The 16,494-nt window shown below is 31.2% G+C and overlaps 1 protein-coding gene across 1 annotated transcript in view; it reads left to right on the top strand.

The window, feature by feature from the left end:
* The window catches only part of tei (irregular chiasm C-roughest protein teiresias), a 31,532-nt gene that overhangs the window by 7,951 nt on the left and 7,087 nt on the right, over positions 1-16,494 (top strand). Inside the window, exons 2-4 of the mRNA XM_015934497.3 lie at positions 7,282-7,450; positions 7,780-8,115; positions 8,720-9,016. Of these exons, the coding sequence (XP_015789983.2) occupies positions 7,282-7,450; positions 7,780-8,115; positions 8,720-9,016 (802 nt within the window). The remainder of the gene's footprint in view (positions 1-7,281; positions 7,451-7,779; positions 8,116-8,719; positions 9,017-16,494) is intronic.

Here is a 16,494-nt window from a genome sequence, read left to right as displayed (position 1 = left end):
GAGTAAATTAAATTAGTAAAGTAAAATTAGATAAAAGTTATTTTAATGTTGAGATAATCTCAAATCAAAAGGTACAAAAAGTAAAAATGGAGAAAATATTGAGAATAAAATATTCATATTTACATTGAAATTTGCATCATTCATCTCTTGAACTGTTTCTGCTTATTCAGTTGTTTTTGATGTCTTTCAATGTTTCCAGATTCTTGTTACCCTGAAAATTGCATGGAAACAAAGACATTGTTGAGTTCAACTATTTTTTCATCTCTTTACCAACTCTTTGAAAATGTCAAATGAAATGAAAAGTTTTCTCATTTTCGGGTAAAAGTATAATTGCATGAAATTTGATAACTTGTGAATCAATGTTTAGTTGGAAAACAATTAATTGAATGATTGCAATTATAAAATGAAACTGATATAAATGCAACAAATTAGATTTTCTTTATTCCTTCTACACAATGAACATCTAAAGGGAATAAAACATTTTGTTCATCAGAACCTTTTCTCGGTATTCATTCAATTCATTATCTCATTCCTTTCTTTCAACTTCTTTTCTTCGCATTTCATTGTCACTGATTAATGATGATTTATCAATTGAACTTTGATTCCATTTCATTGGTTACTTCATCATTTTTCCATCAACCATCAACTTTACCATTTTATTGAAACATTAACTTCGAAAGAAAATAGAAGATTGAAAAAAGCGAATTTCATTGCAAATTCATTTACCCTTTACTTTCCATGAATTTAAAGACAAAACTAAAGAAATGCATTTCCGGCGGAAAAATTGAAGCCACCATGAAAAGAGAAGAGAAAAAAAGATTGGAATAAATTTTCTTAACCATTACCTAACATTATCCATATCCTTACCGGTTGAAATGTGCTAAGAATCAATGTTTCCGGTTGAATCCCATGTATATAAATTCCTTGAATATTCCATGAGTTTCCTGTGGCAAGAAAGAGAAAACAAGAAAATTGAAAAAGAGTTAAGAAAATAAAATTAAAGGTAAATTGATGTTGGCATTTTGCTTCTCTCCATGCTACTGAAAATTCAATCTACGCCTTTAGTTATTTGAACAAGAAAAGTTTACCTTCATGATAATTTAATAAAATCTAATATCCTTTAAAGATTAGATTGAACTAACCAGGGTTTGGATGAGAAGAAGAAGAAAAACGTTAAAAGAATGAAGTTTTTATCAAAAGTGAACAAAAGTAGCAAAATATTTTGCAAGTTTCAAGTTGATTGAAACAAGAAACTCCTTGAAATCATTGATCCAACCTTGTTTACTCAATTTATAATAATAATGTCAAAATGATACTTGAAGATTAACAAGTTCAAGTTTTGATCAATTTTGATTGTTCAACTTTAACCATTAATAAACTTTTGACGCAAAAAAGTAGTTTAATAGTGAAAGTGAAAGTCTTGGTAAATGGTAAACATTTATTGTTGTTGTTCCGTTTTCACTTCATTTCGATGAATGCCAATTTAAATATTGTTATTTGATTAACCAACATTAATGAAAGAGTGTTTCCATTGATGATCACTGTCCCATGAATGGGATCATCATTCCTCTTTCATCAACAATCGCATATGCACAAGGCTTAAGTGTGCGGTCGACCGTTTATTGTTTGGTTACAATGAGTGAGGGAACAAGAGTGAAAGTAAAAGTGTGCAAAAAAGTTTATTCCGTTATTTTCACCATTCGCATTTGGCCCTTTAGCTCGTCTATCGTCCAATTTTCGATGCACTTTTCTCTCTCTCTTCTCTTTCATCATTTTAATAATCTTTTTAATCATCATTCCAATCAACTTTTATCTCTTCCCTCCCAGTTCAACTCTCCTAGGAGACTCTTTTTTTATTTCATTTTATTGAACCATTTTCAGTTGCTTTTCACTGAGCAACATTGAGCTTGGATAAATTGAATGAATCGACAAAAGAAAAATGTTATTCAATGAATATTAAATTGAATCAACAATTAATTGAAGAATGGCAATGTTGATCAAATTATTTGCCATTCTGACCTTTTGAATGGTCTTTTGCCTTCGATACATTTTTCTCTCTGTCAATGTTCAATGTTAATTCAATTTAGCCTCAAGATTAACGTTAAAAAGTGCGAACTTATCAGCGATGAAGAATGATGAAGAAGAGGAAAGAGCAAAAAACAAGTTGAAATGTTTCTTCTTTTCAGGATAAATCAAGCATCAGAATAACATAATTTATCTTGCTCTTTATTCAACTGAATCAACATGCATGAGTTTGATTAAATTTCCGTTGCAGCTACAAATACATTTCATTCCGATGATGGTAATAAGAGGAAAAGGGAGAAAAACGAAGAAATAAGTTTATCTTATTTGGAAATGTAATTCTGTTTTCTATTGCCTTTGAATACATTTTTGTTTTCTGTTTTTTCACTTCTGTCACTTTCAATTGCTTTTCATTGTACATCGCAAGGTGACTCAATGGGTTACTTTGAAAAAAGCAAATGAACCGGAAAACGTTGAAACAAACTCGAGGTTGACAGAAATGATGAACAGAAGAAAACTTTTCAAATAATCATTTCAAACCAAATCGGAAACTCTTCAACTTTGAGATGAAGAACATGGTTGACAAAAAAAAGAAAATGAATTCAACTTTGGAATAGCCTGAAGGGGTCATCATTAGTGGCTTATTTCTTCATTTCTCTTCGATTCTCTTTCGACTCCCTTTCATCAAATGGTTACCATAAAGTTTCTCAATTTGGATTCATTGAATCATTTGTTTCAAAGTTTCATTTTGTTTCTTATTTCACTTCAAATTCAGTCAATTCCAAGCAACAATTTGCTACAAAAATCACGATAGCCTTTACAGAATTGAAAACAATTCCCAGAGGCATTTCTCCATCTAAATGGTTCTCTCAGCATTTGAGTTTCTTTTTGATTTTTAATAATATCGACTGAATTGAATAAAGAAAAATTATTCACTCAATTTTTTGCTTCAAATGTTTAAACTCATTTCTCTCAAAGTAATGCGAAACAAAAGGTGAAAAGTTGTGAAAGATTGGAGTGAAGAAAAAAACTGCAAAATGCTGCAAGAATTTTAAAATATTTTCATTCAATTTAATTCCCAGTTAGAATCGAATCTTGTTACCATTTTTTGTTCTCTTTTATTCTTTTTACAACTCACTCAGTTCATCTTTTCCTTTCACCATTTGCCGATCATTTTCCTCTTCAATCTTTTCTTAATTCTCACCTTTCTCCATTTCCATTCTCAGTATCTATTTTCAACCTTTTCTGGTGACATTTTGTGGCTTTGAATGGAAAAGTAAATGACGAAAAAAAGGGAAGAAGAAAAAAATTCTGGTGACTTCTGTTGAATACCTGATTTTGCTTTTCCAAAAATTGCTCAGATTCTTGTCTTGCCTTTTTTTATCACCTTCATTTCACTCCTTTTTTCCCTTTTCTTTCTTCTTCTCTTTTCTTTCCATTTTCACTATCACCATTACATGTTGTCATTAATTTCAACTAACCAATAAAACTCTTGAGCATTGTTATATTGCCATTCACTCACCATGTTTCCAACTCATAATATCGATTTACATTTTGTCCTTATCTTTACACCTAACCCATGTCATGAGGCTCAACATTTGCTCATCGTCATGTTTTTTGTCTGAAAAAAACTGGTAAATTGGTAAATGATTGTTGATGCAATTCATTATCAGCAATCAGCATCAACAAAATGAGCCGTAAGTGGCTAAAAAAGGAACCAGCAGAACTATCTTATCTGTTTATTATCAGTTGCGATTCTTGAAGCTTCAAAACCATTTCCTTTGGAAACTTGTCTTCTTTGCCTTTCAGTAATCAATCATTTATTTTGACTTGTTTATAAAGTTCATTCATTTGAAAGATGAAGAATCACTCATTTTTCCTTTTTTCTCTCATTTCTTTAATTTACTCTTGACCATGGTTGATGAAAGGTAAGGTGCAAGTGGAAATTACAATGAGTAAGAATGATGAGGAAAATGAATTTTGTGCGGTAAAATTTGCTTGTTTCAAGTTTACCTGAATGTCATGAGAATGTATCCTCAAGCAGAAATCATCTTGAATGATCAATCAAAACACTGAATAGTTGAATCACAAACTTGCTCTTATTGCGTGTCAGTTTTGAATTTAAAGTTGATGCGCTTTCAATTGTTGCGTGGTTGCCATGAGTTTTCAAGAATCAACTTGGACAAGATGAGATAATTTGAAAATCGGAAAGAGAAATGATGAGAATGTTGATTGAATTTCATGAGAAGTAGACAGAGACAGAAAGATTTACATGTTATCATGCATTGTAGATTGAATTGTGAATGTTACAAGGTAAAAATCAATAGTTAATGTTTACTTTCACTTCGGAAATAATGCTTTTGACTTTTATTTCAATTTTGTTTCTTTTTCCTTCTAATATTATTTCTCAGTTTCTATTTCAGTTTCAATTCATTTCAGGACAAATGACTTTTCATTTCACATGAAAAATTATTTTAATTAACCTTTAATAATAGAACAATATTGATCTGCAAACAATTAAAAGAAATTAAACTTTTTCTTCAAATCGTAATGAAAAATTTCAGACTTTTATCATTCAACTATAAAAGTCATACAAACTTCACGAAACCGAATCAATCCTGATAACTGGAAATCGATTGAGATTCAGTAATTCTTTCCAACTTCTGATTTCTGTCTAGACTTGAATTAGAAAACTTTTGTTCAAGATTTTCACCTGAAATTTTCTGGTTTCCATTTCTTGTTAATGATGTGAGGATAATCTAAATTAGCTTCAAGACTTTTTAGGAGATGAATATCAATTTACTAACCAAATGTTTATTGACTTATCAACTTCCATTTGGAGACAAAATCCATTTCAATCTAAAAGCAAAATAGATTCTTCCTTAAACTCATAACTTGATCATGAAAAGTTGTGCAATGATTGATTGATACTTCAAATGATTTCAGTCAGTTATAATCATGATTTTATTCCAAATTTTCATCACAAAACTTTGAAAATTTCAATTACAGTTTCTCACTTTGCATTTATGCTTTTTCATCATTGATGCTTTTTCTGAGGAAACACGTCTTTATCATTGTCAGTAAAATTTGCCAGTGAAAAGCAATTTACCAAACTGCTGCCTAATGAACATGAAAGTACTTGAGAGTCTCTTCAATTTTGGTTTCTTGCTGGTTAATTTTGAAAGCTGCAACTGCTTACCCTAGTTTTGAACAGTTTCAATGAATCTACAAGAAAATTGTTTTTTTTAAAACTTGTGCACTTTCTAATTATAATGACAACAATAGTGGCTTGTTGATTATGGCAACATTTACCAGCCCATATTAAAGAGTCTCTCAAACAATGATATAATCAACAGTAACCTGAGGGTAGACTCACATTGACAGCCTCTTCGAGTTTGTTTTTCTTGCTTCCTTCCAACCTCAACCTTACCCTTAACAAGTTACCTTTATGCATAAAATTGGTTAGATAAACTTACTTACGGCCTGTATAATCTGTCCATCTAATTTTCCTTCTCAGTAGCATATAAATCTGTTGCACCAAGAAAAAGAGGAAAAAAAATCTCACCAATTTTAAGGAAAAGAAAAGATTTCAACTTTTCCATTTGTTGTGGCAAAGCACATCAGTACCTATTACCTAGTGCCTTTCACAGCTTGCATTCCCTCACTTCACGCTGGGTCAGACTCAAGAAAGACTGTCAAACATCTAACAAGATAAACAGGGAAAAGTTATTAACCATCAATGTTGATACTTTGTTTGTATTTACTGATAATCATCATTGTTAGTGATTTACAATTCACATCATTTGTCCATCTTGTTTACCTTCATTAATCAACCTCTTTTGACCAACTAATTTCATGGTAAACTCACCAATTGTTTCTTTCCAAATGGTAAAAACTATAAACATGTTTCTGTCCATCAATATCATTATCCAATTGGCAAGATTCGCCTAATGGATGAACCTCTTTTTTTTCATTCAACTTAATGGCATTCAATCAATTAATCGATGCTTTCAATATTCCAATATTACTTCCGTATTAGATATTCATGAAGTGACAAATTATGGGCAACACAGCAGGTAAAAAAAAGATCAACACATTGACTTGGCAACTCTTTTCAATCCAACATTTAATCAATGAACTTTTCTCTTTTTTCCATTTCTCACATTTACCCTGAAAAATTTGCGTTTCATTAATGTAACGTTAATTAGAGAAAAAAGAAATTTCTTTCTTCATTGATTGCTTTCATGTAAATGCTGTTCCATTTGGGATTGAAAAGTTCATTTTTATGGTAATATCAATGGTAAAGTAAACAGTTATTAGCAAAGTCAGAAAAGCTTACAATAAAGTTAGACAGGAAATATACATAATATATTTTGATTATGATTTCTGTTGGTTAATTGTTCAACATAATAATGATATTATTCGAGTTTCATGATAACCTTTTCAGGCTTAAATGATTCCAACTCATAATGCCAACATTTAGTATCTTTTTTCACTCTTTGTACTTGATGTGTCTTAATGTAAAGAGGAAGCTGATGATGATATAAAAGTATTTCTTGTTCATCTTGCTTCTAATGATAATCATCATGTAAGCCTTACCATTACATTAATGTTTACTGAACTTGCCTTGGCCAAAGGTAATCAACATTTAATATGAAAAAACAAACTCAATGTTTCGAGTTGATGAAAAACAATTTTCTGATTGTTGATTAACTCAACTTTTTGTTAACTGTTTATTGATTGTAAATTACCAATAATAATGTTTACGATTAAATGAACAGATGAAGGAAACCCAAAAGAAAAGGAAGAAGAAAGTTGAGGAGGAAAATGATTAGGAGACTCAAGATATTTCAAGAGCCATTGACAATTGAATGTTTCAAGAAAATGCAATTAATCTGAACAAAAAAACACACAACTTTCCATATAAAGTACACTTTGTAATCGTACTCGTCAGCTTTATCTTCTTTGCTCTTCTTCCTTCAATAGTCCAAGTTTTATCTTCTCTTGCACTGTCCAATTTCATTGCATTCAATTATTGTTAAAGAGTTCTCTTGAGTCTTTCATCTCTTTGCCCAGACTAACCCGCTTTTCATTCCCTTTTCATCCCTTTTCTCCTCTTCATTGACCATTGAGAATTACTGTCTTGTCCAAAGTTATTTGTTTCCCTTCATTTGGTCATTTACATTTAACCTGCTAACCTTATCATTGTTTCTTCCTCTTCTTCTTCTCATGGTGTTGATGTAACCTTCAACCAAACAGGATTTCAGTTCATCCCAACGGAGACATTGGAATATAACTAAAGATGGTCAAGCTTTTTTGACAATCAACCGAGTTACCAAGGCTGATGAAGGAATCTGGGAATGCTGGGAATTAGACAACAATGGCAATGTTAAACGTAAATCTAATGTTATGAAAATTACAGTCGCAAGTAAGTTGAAATTTTTGGGTGAAAACTTTTACTTAATTTGACATTTGCAATGTTAATGAGAAGAAAATTTTTGCTTCATTTGAATATTTTTTTGCTGTGAAAAGCGGCGTCAATTATCGCAATTTAAAAGCACTTAGACTTTGGTTCGAGTGCAGAGGCCAATTAAATGTTGGTCATGTGATGAATGGATTCACTTTAAAAGTCGTAAAAGTATTCATGGTTTAAGCTTGCAATTGAGATCATTTTTGTTGAGCAAATAAGTCAATCTTAAGTTATCCAATATCTTGTCTAATTGCCATTTAACTTGAATTATTTGTTGCTATTATTAGATGTGCCTGAAGGTCCATTTTTAACAGTTGATGGACAACGTCTTGAGGAGACTGGACGAGTCTCTGTTCGCGATAAAAGACAAATGACGATAACTTGTATTGTTAAAGGAGCGTCACCGGCAGCTCGTTCAATCAATTGGTTCATCAATGGAGTCAATGTTACAGATTTCAGTCAACTGTTGATGGAGTATTCAGCTGATGATGATAATTATGAATCTCAAAGTGTATTGACAATGAATGTGACCAAAGAAGATCACAGGAAAATACTAGTCTGTCAAGCTGAACATGCAGCCTGGACCAAGCCAATGTCAGTTCGAACCTCGCTTAATATTCAATGTAAGTGAACAATTGAAGAAGGAAGTGAAGAGCGAAAAAGAAAAGAATAAAGAAAATGATTGAAGAGCTTTTGACTGATATGGACATTAAAGAAAACTGGACAACAAGGCGAAGTGAATTTCACTTTGATGGGAATAAATAGATAAATAGAAAGAGACAAATGTTTACGACAGATAATTAGACTGGCAAAAGAAGAAGAGAAAGAAGAAGATGAATAAATTGTAAACACAAGAGAAAAAGGAAGAAAAGAAAAGAAAGAAATTCTGAAAAAAAGAAGCGACAAAATTTATGAGTAACAAGTATTTTGCGATGTTTTTGGTATTTTTTCTTGTTCTCTGGTCTAACTGTTACTGATTCACAGTTGGTTTAACCTGATTGTTTATAAGTAACATGATTTGGGAGGTGATCGACTGACTTTGTTGATGATTATAATCACTTAAGTGGTAAAGCTTTATGGCAATCTATTATTATCCTCAATTCCTAATGTGATGATAGTGACACTTTGCCAGACACTCGGTGTTATCCAACTGAAAACCCGCCTTGTAAAATGGTTTGTTATTTCGTCTTTCATCTTGCTTCTTTTCCTTTGCGTTTCCATCTTTAGATGAACCTGCCTTTTCCCTGATTCGTGATCCAGTTTTTGGTTATCCAGTCATTGAAGGAATGTCTATCTCTTTACGTTGTCTTATCGATGCCAATCCACCCAGTCAACCTCAATGGATTCGTGATCATTCACTGACTCCTGGCTCTTCCAGACTAGCCAAGGAAACGCTGTTTACTTCACCTGATGGAGCACTCAATATAGCATCAGTTTCCTTCTCAGACACTGGCTGGTATCGATGCACCACCAACCATACATTTGGAAGTTTTTCTTCCTATTCGTACCTTCTCAATGTTAAAAGTAAGCCACACTCAATTTAATGACATTTACTGTAACATCATTAACTTCCATGGTTACTCGCCAGTTTCCATGATAATCATGATGAGAAAGGTGAAACTGACAATTGCACACGAGAAAAGCCAATTAACCAAATCGACGATTAAAGGTAAACGAAATGAACAGAGAAAATGATCAAATTGAATAAACAAAAAGGTTAAAGAAACATCTGTTTTTTCAGTGGAAAAGTGTTTTTCCATGAAAAGGACGAAAAAATTGAATTTGTTTTTTTTCGAAAATTGCATTTGATTGTTGATTGAAGAAATTTGTTGTAAATTGTTTTACAAATTATCAGTTTCAACAGTTGATCAACTATTCGTTTTCATGTAAACAGTTTACATTTCAAGTTTTACTTTTCAACATTGGAACATTGAGAATGCCAATAACCATAAATAATCATTTTCAACGATTATCTTCATGATAAGAAAGAAGAGTGGAAGAGTGAAAATATGTTGTTTACCTAAATTCATGAAAATCTCCTTTTTTTCAGTTGAAACTTTTATATTGACTTTTCCGTGAAAATGTAAAATTATTTAACTTTCTTTGAAAATGAACAAATGCTCTGTTTATCTGATTTAAATTATTCATGAAAGTTTCTTATCAACCAAATTCATCTCTAATTCACAATGATATACTTAAGATGAATTCATTTCACGAAACATTCACGAATAATTCAAGAGATTTTACGGTTTATCACATGATTCATTGTATGGTTTCCAATCAAATATATTATCATTATTGCTATTTATTCATTTATATTTTTCTCTTTATTTGTTCTCTTCATGGAAATCATGGAGAAAATATTGAAATCTTTTTCTTTCATCTTTACATAAAAAAGTAACACAGCAAATAGTTGACATTTCAATCGACAATAAATGGAAGAAAAAACTGAATATCAAAAAAATTCTTTTCTTTCTTCTTTTATCATGAAAGTTATTAAGTTATTAAGTTTTACTCATTTGAAAATAACTTCAATGAAGATCTTAAAACTCATTGATATTGATCTTTGGAATGAAATGTTTTTCCATCGAAATCGGTGCAACTCAATTTCTCATGTTGTATCAACATGATGGTTTACTCTGTTTTATGGTCAAGTATTCATCAGTCTAAAAATTCATTTATCAATGTTGACATATTTATTTATAGCCATTAATCTGTTGTACTTTTTTATCTGATGCAAAAGCTTCATTGATTTTCCTTCCTGATCTTAGCTTCATGTTTGCCATGAAAAAACATATTGTATTCAATGGCAGAAAATTTTGCTATATTTGTTATTGAGTTTTATCATGATGATGGTTCCATGAGAAAATAAACAGAAAAATGATTCTAGTTGAGCTAGACATTTCCTCGAATCTCGAATCAAGATAGCAAAATGTTTCCCTTATCTATTGACATAATAAACGTCAAGAACTTCCAGTTCTGAAACAAAATGTATTTGCAATTCAAATCGTGATTCGTCCAGAGTTTTCACGGAAACTCATTCAATTTTTTCCAAACATATTCAAACTCTATTCTTGCATTAAATGAAGCAAAACTGTTAACTAGTTGAAACATTTGGAAAATCGATAAATGGAAAAAATTAGTGAAATTGAATTGACTGAGCAAATTGACATTATCAACTGAAAACATTTGACTAATCAATTGTTTCCAATGAAACTTCTTTTATCCTAAACATCTTCAAACATGAACTTCAACATGATGTTCAATTACTAGTCTCAAGACAATCTTGATTCTCAATTTTTTCCACTTCGACCCAATTCCAACTTTATCATGTTATAGAAAAATATATTTCAATTTAATTTCTTTTCCATTCGTAATTAAATGAATAGTTTCTCAGAAGTTTTCTTGCTTCTGCTTGGAAACTAAGCATTTTCAAAGCATTTAAAAGTCTAATCTGCTTAGGAACCATTCAGACAATTAAAATATTTCAATTGAAAACTGCAAGAATGACAATAGTTTTGCAAAGCAAATGGAGTTTAATCAGACAATCATGCAAAATGATTGAGAAACTTCGTTAAACTTAAAATATGAAAATTGAAAGTCATAAGCATCTTTAAATTGACAGTCCATTTGAATTTCAAGTTGAAACTCGATTCTTTTTCTCACATTTTTTCTGCTGAAATTTTCTTGACATTAACCAAACTTTTATCATTTCATATTCCATCTTTTTTCGGTCATCATTTTCCATCAAAATGTAGTTGACCATTACCACATTCCTCCATCTGAAACATGAGAAGAAATGAAAGGCTAGTGAAATGGATATATTTTTATTGCCATGTAATTGATGAAAATTGACTTGAGTAGCGAAGAGAGAACAGTTTCTCAAGTTGAGAAAAAGACAAGAAAAATATTCCTTCAAATGATGATCATGTTAATGTTGAGCCCAAATAATAGGTTTGCTCGTCAATTCTTCAGTTGAACATGAAAAACAATTTTTATCCCTTGACATTGTCCATTTACTTCTATCCTGATCATCCCTTTCTGGATCGTTGATGTAACTAATAAAAAAGATGAACTTGCGTGCATCTAAGCCTGTAAGGCCACCAACAATGTAAACCATTTTCCTCTTGAACTTGATGTTTCTATTGAATTTTCATTTCCCTGCTTCTCAACCCGAGAAGAACAATAATTTGAGAAATGAAAAAAGCGCAATTTCTTTCAAATCAAAACATTATAATTAACCTCGCAATTGCAATGTTGAGCATTTTTTTTTTGTTTTTTTGGGTAAAAATTCTTATTCCTTCATGAAAGCAAAAAAAAAGAAGAAAAACTGGAAAAATTTGAATTGAAATGAACGATAATGAGGGTTGAGAAATGAGTTGAAAGAAGCAATGATATGGTGATGAGGATGTGTTTTCATCTTGAGATTAAAAAAAAGGTGAAACTAAAGACAAATAGAGTTGGGGTTAAATTTAATGAAAGGATAGTCAAAGGTAAAATGATTTTCTTGTTCGTTTCATTCAGTCTCAATGTTATGTTGATTTGGTGGTGAAAACATGTTATTCCTATTCATTAGAATTGTTATCTCAAATTGTTGAATAAAAATGAACCTTTTTCTTTGTCTTTACTTTTCTCTTTGCTTTTCACATTTTTCTTTTTCTCTTTACTATGCAAAACCATTTCTTTCCTGCAAAACACACTTTGTATTCAATTCTAGAAGTAAACTTAATTCTCAATGAATTGGGTTACATGGTAATTTAAATTTTGTCTCATTTTGCTATGGTTGATGACTTGAAATTAATAAAAAGAGCTTTACTTTTTATCAGAGAACTCATCAAATCTCGTTATCGTCTTTCATCATCTTTTTACCTCAAGCATGAAGATGCAACAGAAGGAAAAATGACTCTAACTCTTGTAAGTTGAAAATTGCTTTTCTAGAAACTAGAAGAGCAAATTTATTTACAAGTGCAAGCCAAAATTATTAACCGGACTCAGCTAGAAATTATTCATAACGTGAAATCCAAGATGATGACAGATTGGTCATGGACATGATTGAGATTAACCGAAACAAAAGAGTTTAATTGTTTAATTGAAACAAGATTCAGGGACTCGCACTGAATTTAGATTGGCCAAAACAAAACTTGAAGAATAATCAGTTCCTTCATAATTTCAAGTTATGATTAGATGATTGGACTTGCGAGCGTTTATTTCAAATTTTTAAGTAAACTTTCAGACTGTCACAAGTTGAAGAAAATCTTTTTCTAACCTAGATAACAGCATTAAAATCTTGGTTCTTTTACTTGCTGTTCATGATCACCAATATTTAATTTTGTAAAAGTCAATTTTACGACTGTTTACTTTAGTGTCCAAATGAGTCTTTTCCAAGCGAAGAGGCCTAACCTAACCTAATCTAACCTTTGCTGGGTACATTTGCAAGTCAACTAAACAGCCTAGTATTATAACCGCTTGATACCAATTGCTTGGATCAATTTGCTTTGAGCAAGCAAGGTGATAACGCTTTGAAATTTGTTGTAATAATGAAATGAAATTGAGTCATCAAAGTCATCCTGATATGGCTTTTGCACAATAAATGAGCAAAATATCTTGATGCTTATTAAACTTCATGTCAGTCAAATTAGTTCAACTCTGATTTTTATCTATGAAACTGCAAAGCTCAAAATTTATGAAATGCTTTTTATTCGCCAAGCCAATAACCTCTATGAGCCATAAAAGGGCTGTGACTTGAAGATTAAAGTTGTCACACTAATAATGCAAAATAACCCGATGAGTTTGGTTAGACTTGTTAGTTGAATTATTTTAGTTTCAACTTGAAGCAAATTGTTAACTGCACTCATCTATTTAAACATGAACACCGTAAATTATCATTATCATTTTCTTTATGAAATTTGATTCAAGATTGTTGCTTCTAAAAAAAGATTGCGAGTTATCTTGTTACCAATCAAAATGCATTTTAATTAACATGATGAGAAACTAATTGCCAGGGTTGGACAAGGTTATTATCATCAATGGAGGCTAATAATTATCATCTTTTCCTTTACCACCATAATAATGATTCAATCGTAAAGACATTTACCTTTCGTTTAATTGGACTCAATATTTAACAGTCAAATTAAATCATTAATATTAAACCATTTGGAATGATAACAAATCAAAGTTTGTAAATTGAGTTAACATTGACAAAGACAAATAACTTTAAAAATCAAACATGAAATGTAACTTATCCAGAAAGTAAACTTTTTTTTTAGTCTTTGCCTTTTCCCTTCAATATTTATCATCATAACTTACAAAATTGTGTCAAAATGTCAACAGAATAGACTGAAGCAAAGAAAAGCAAAAAGTCGATTATTAATGATTCACTGATTGTTGATCATTATTAGATTTACATTGTCGACACTCGAACATTTTTCCATGAAAACATGAATGACTCGAGGCTCTTGTTTTGACACATGAATTGTTGTTGCATTAATGATATTCTCGGTCCGGCAACCTGCACTGGTCCACCTTATTGGTTACCTCCCAATAGATGAGCGTTTAATTGATTGAAATATGTGCAAATAGCTTTAGGCGCGATCATCTTTTGCCATCTAATAACCCAAAATGTTGATAAACGACTCGATTCAACGTTTTTTATTAACATTCAACATTCAATAAATTTTATCACAAAATGCAAACTCTGTGTCACAAGAGACTGTAAAAAGCATCTTCATCTTGATTTACATTATTCATCATGTTTCCCATTACATCCATCATCAATTGAAACAAGTCAAATGTGTCTCATTAATGAGTCTCTTTAATTGATATTGAAAGTTGAACATATATCTTCTCATCATCTTGCAATCAATCCTTCAAAATCTCTTTGTTTTTACATCCATCACTCCTTCCTCATCTTCTCTCATCATGTTTCATCTTCTCTCATATTCTTTGGACCTTTTCTCTTCGTTTCTCCGATAGCATCTTCTCTCGCCATTTCCCTCACTTCCCTCAGTTCCCTCTTCATCTTCATCTTTACTAAAATTATCAAACATTAGTTGAATGTAATTATAACTAAAAACAAGTTATCCTTGGGCCTTTTACGGGTCATCTTATGTTGGAAGCTTTCGCTTCATTTAATGTAAATTATCAAGTAGCCTCATAAAAACCAATGATTATAAGCAATTTACTTGCTTCTGATCAATCAGACAGAGTATCAACAGCAACAAACAAACAACGTTTATTAGGCAAAACCTTTTTGTGTGGTTTCATCCGTTAATTGGATAGTTTTTTCCTCTTTTTGTTCTTTTCTCCATCCTCATCTTTTCCTCTTTTTTTGCAAACTGTTTTTCTTCTTTTCTCTTTTTCTCCTTCCATCCTTCATCCATCTGATTCACTTTATTTTTGAACACTACAACCATTTGAACTTGTTATCCATTGACAAGCTAATAATTTACTTTGATCATTTCAGAATGACTTTGATCTCTACTGATCAACTAACTTACAACTGAAAATTATCAACATTGTTAGGATCACAATTTAATCTGTTAAGATGATGCCAAGGCAAACATGAAACAAAAACAAGAGCAACAACAACAAAAAACTTGTTTACTGTAACTTTGTCGATATTTTCCGTTCACTGTTTATCTTCATGTTTTTACCATTCTTTGTGTTTCCATCATGTTTTTTTTCTTCATCCTCTGCATCTTTCACTTTTGTGTCACTGAAATGAAACAGAGAAACAAGTGTAAATACTAAAATGCTAACAATTGGTTCAACAGATTTCATTGTCATTGAAATAGCAATTGTCACTCGAAAGAGGAACAAAAAAAAATAATTCTTAGTCCATGATAAAGATGACAACTTTTTTTGCATCCCTTTACTTGTGAACCTTTCTCAGGATTGGGTTGATCGAGCAACAAATCATGTTCCTTTTCATGTTCAATAAAGATATTGAACGTCTTTAAGGTAAATCCATAGATGATTGGAAGACGGTAAAAGATGAAAATGATGAGAGAAACTTGTGAATTAGATCGACTTTATTGATGATTCATCTCATCTTAATGGTTTATTTGGATCATTCCAATATATCCTTTCCTCATCTCAATCTTCATCTTTCCTTATTACCTTTGATTATCAGTATCGTGTTCATCATCATCATCATTTTATTTTGTTTTCCTCTTTATTCTTCTTCTATCCAAAAAGAATGGCGAAAATGATTAAGACAATCAACAATCATGGTAATAGGAATTTTCTGTTAACATTTCATTTCTTTCCATCAAACCCATTATATTGATAATAATTTTTGATAAGTTGCATCAATCAGATTACCATGGAAATGAAATACTTTTCACATGAACTATTCTTTAACCAATTTCCAGTTTCTCTAGTTATGGTGGTCTGACTCTTGATGAGTTCATGTCTTATTGATACAAAAGTCATTAATATGTTTGTCTTTAAAATCATCAGATTAACATGTTGATTGAAAGTTGAAAATAACCACAAAAAGTTTCGTTTTCCTCGTCAGTCTTTACTCGTGACTTTCCTCTTCAACATAACTGCTCTTTAGCTGTCATCAGCATCATCTTTCATCCTCATCATCATCACCTTCAGTCTTCTCAAGAAGTCTGACAAAAATTTGCAAGTAAAGAGAAGAGAAAAGTTTCATCCTCATCTGATCGTGATTAATTGAGTATTCATAAATCAAGAGGTTCGAGTGAATGAAATACATTGATATAAACAGATGATTCTCTTTTCACCATTTCTTTGTCATTTTTTAACATCAAGTCCAGAGGTAGAAGAAGAAGAAGAGAAGAAAATCGAATCAAGAGAAATGCTCTTTTCAACTCACCACAGTTATCATTATTATCCTTTCCACTCATGAGAATTTATATCAACATCAAATGTTCATTATTGTAATAACCAATTTAGGAGAAGAAGAAGAAGAGAAAAAAACTGTTCCTTCGCCATCATCAAAATCATCATCAGTCTCTATTTATTAGTTTCCAACA

This window comes from Tetranychus urticae, chromosome 2 (genome assembly GCF_039701765.1).
Source record: "Tetranychus urticae isolate SD_2017Ah chromosome 2, NJAU_TeUrti_SD_1.0, whole genome shotgun sequence".
NCBI classification, from domain to species: domain Eukaryota; kingdom Metazoa; phylum Arthropoda; class Arachnida; order Trombidiformes; family Tetranychidae; genus Tetranychus; species Tetranychus urticae.
Note: the sequence above shows the minus strand (reverse complement) of the source record. Positions and strands in the feature narration are given on the sequence as shown.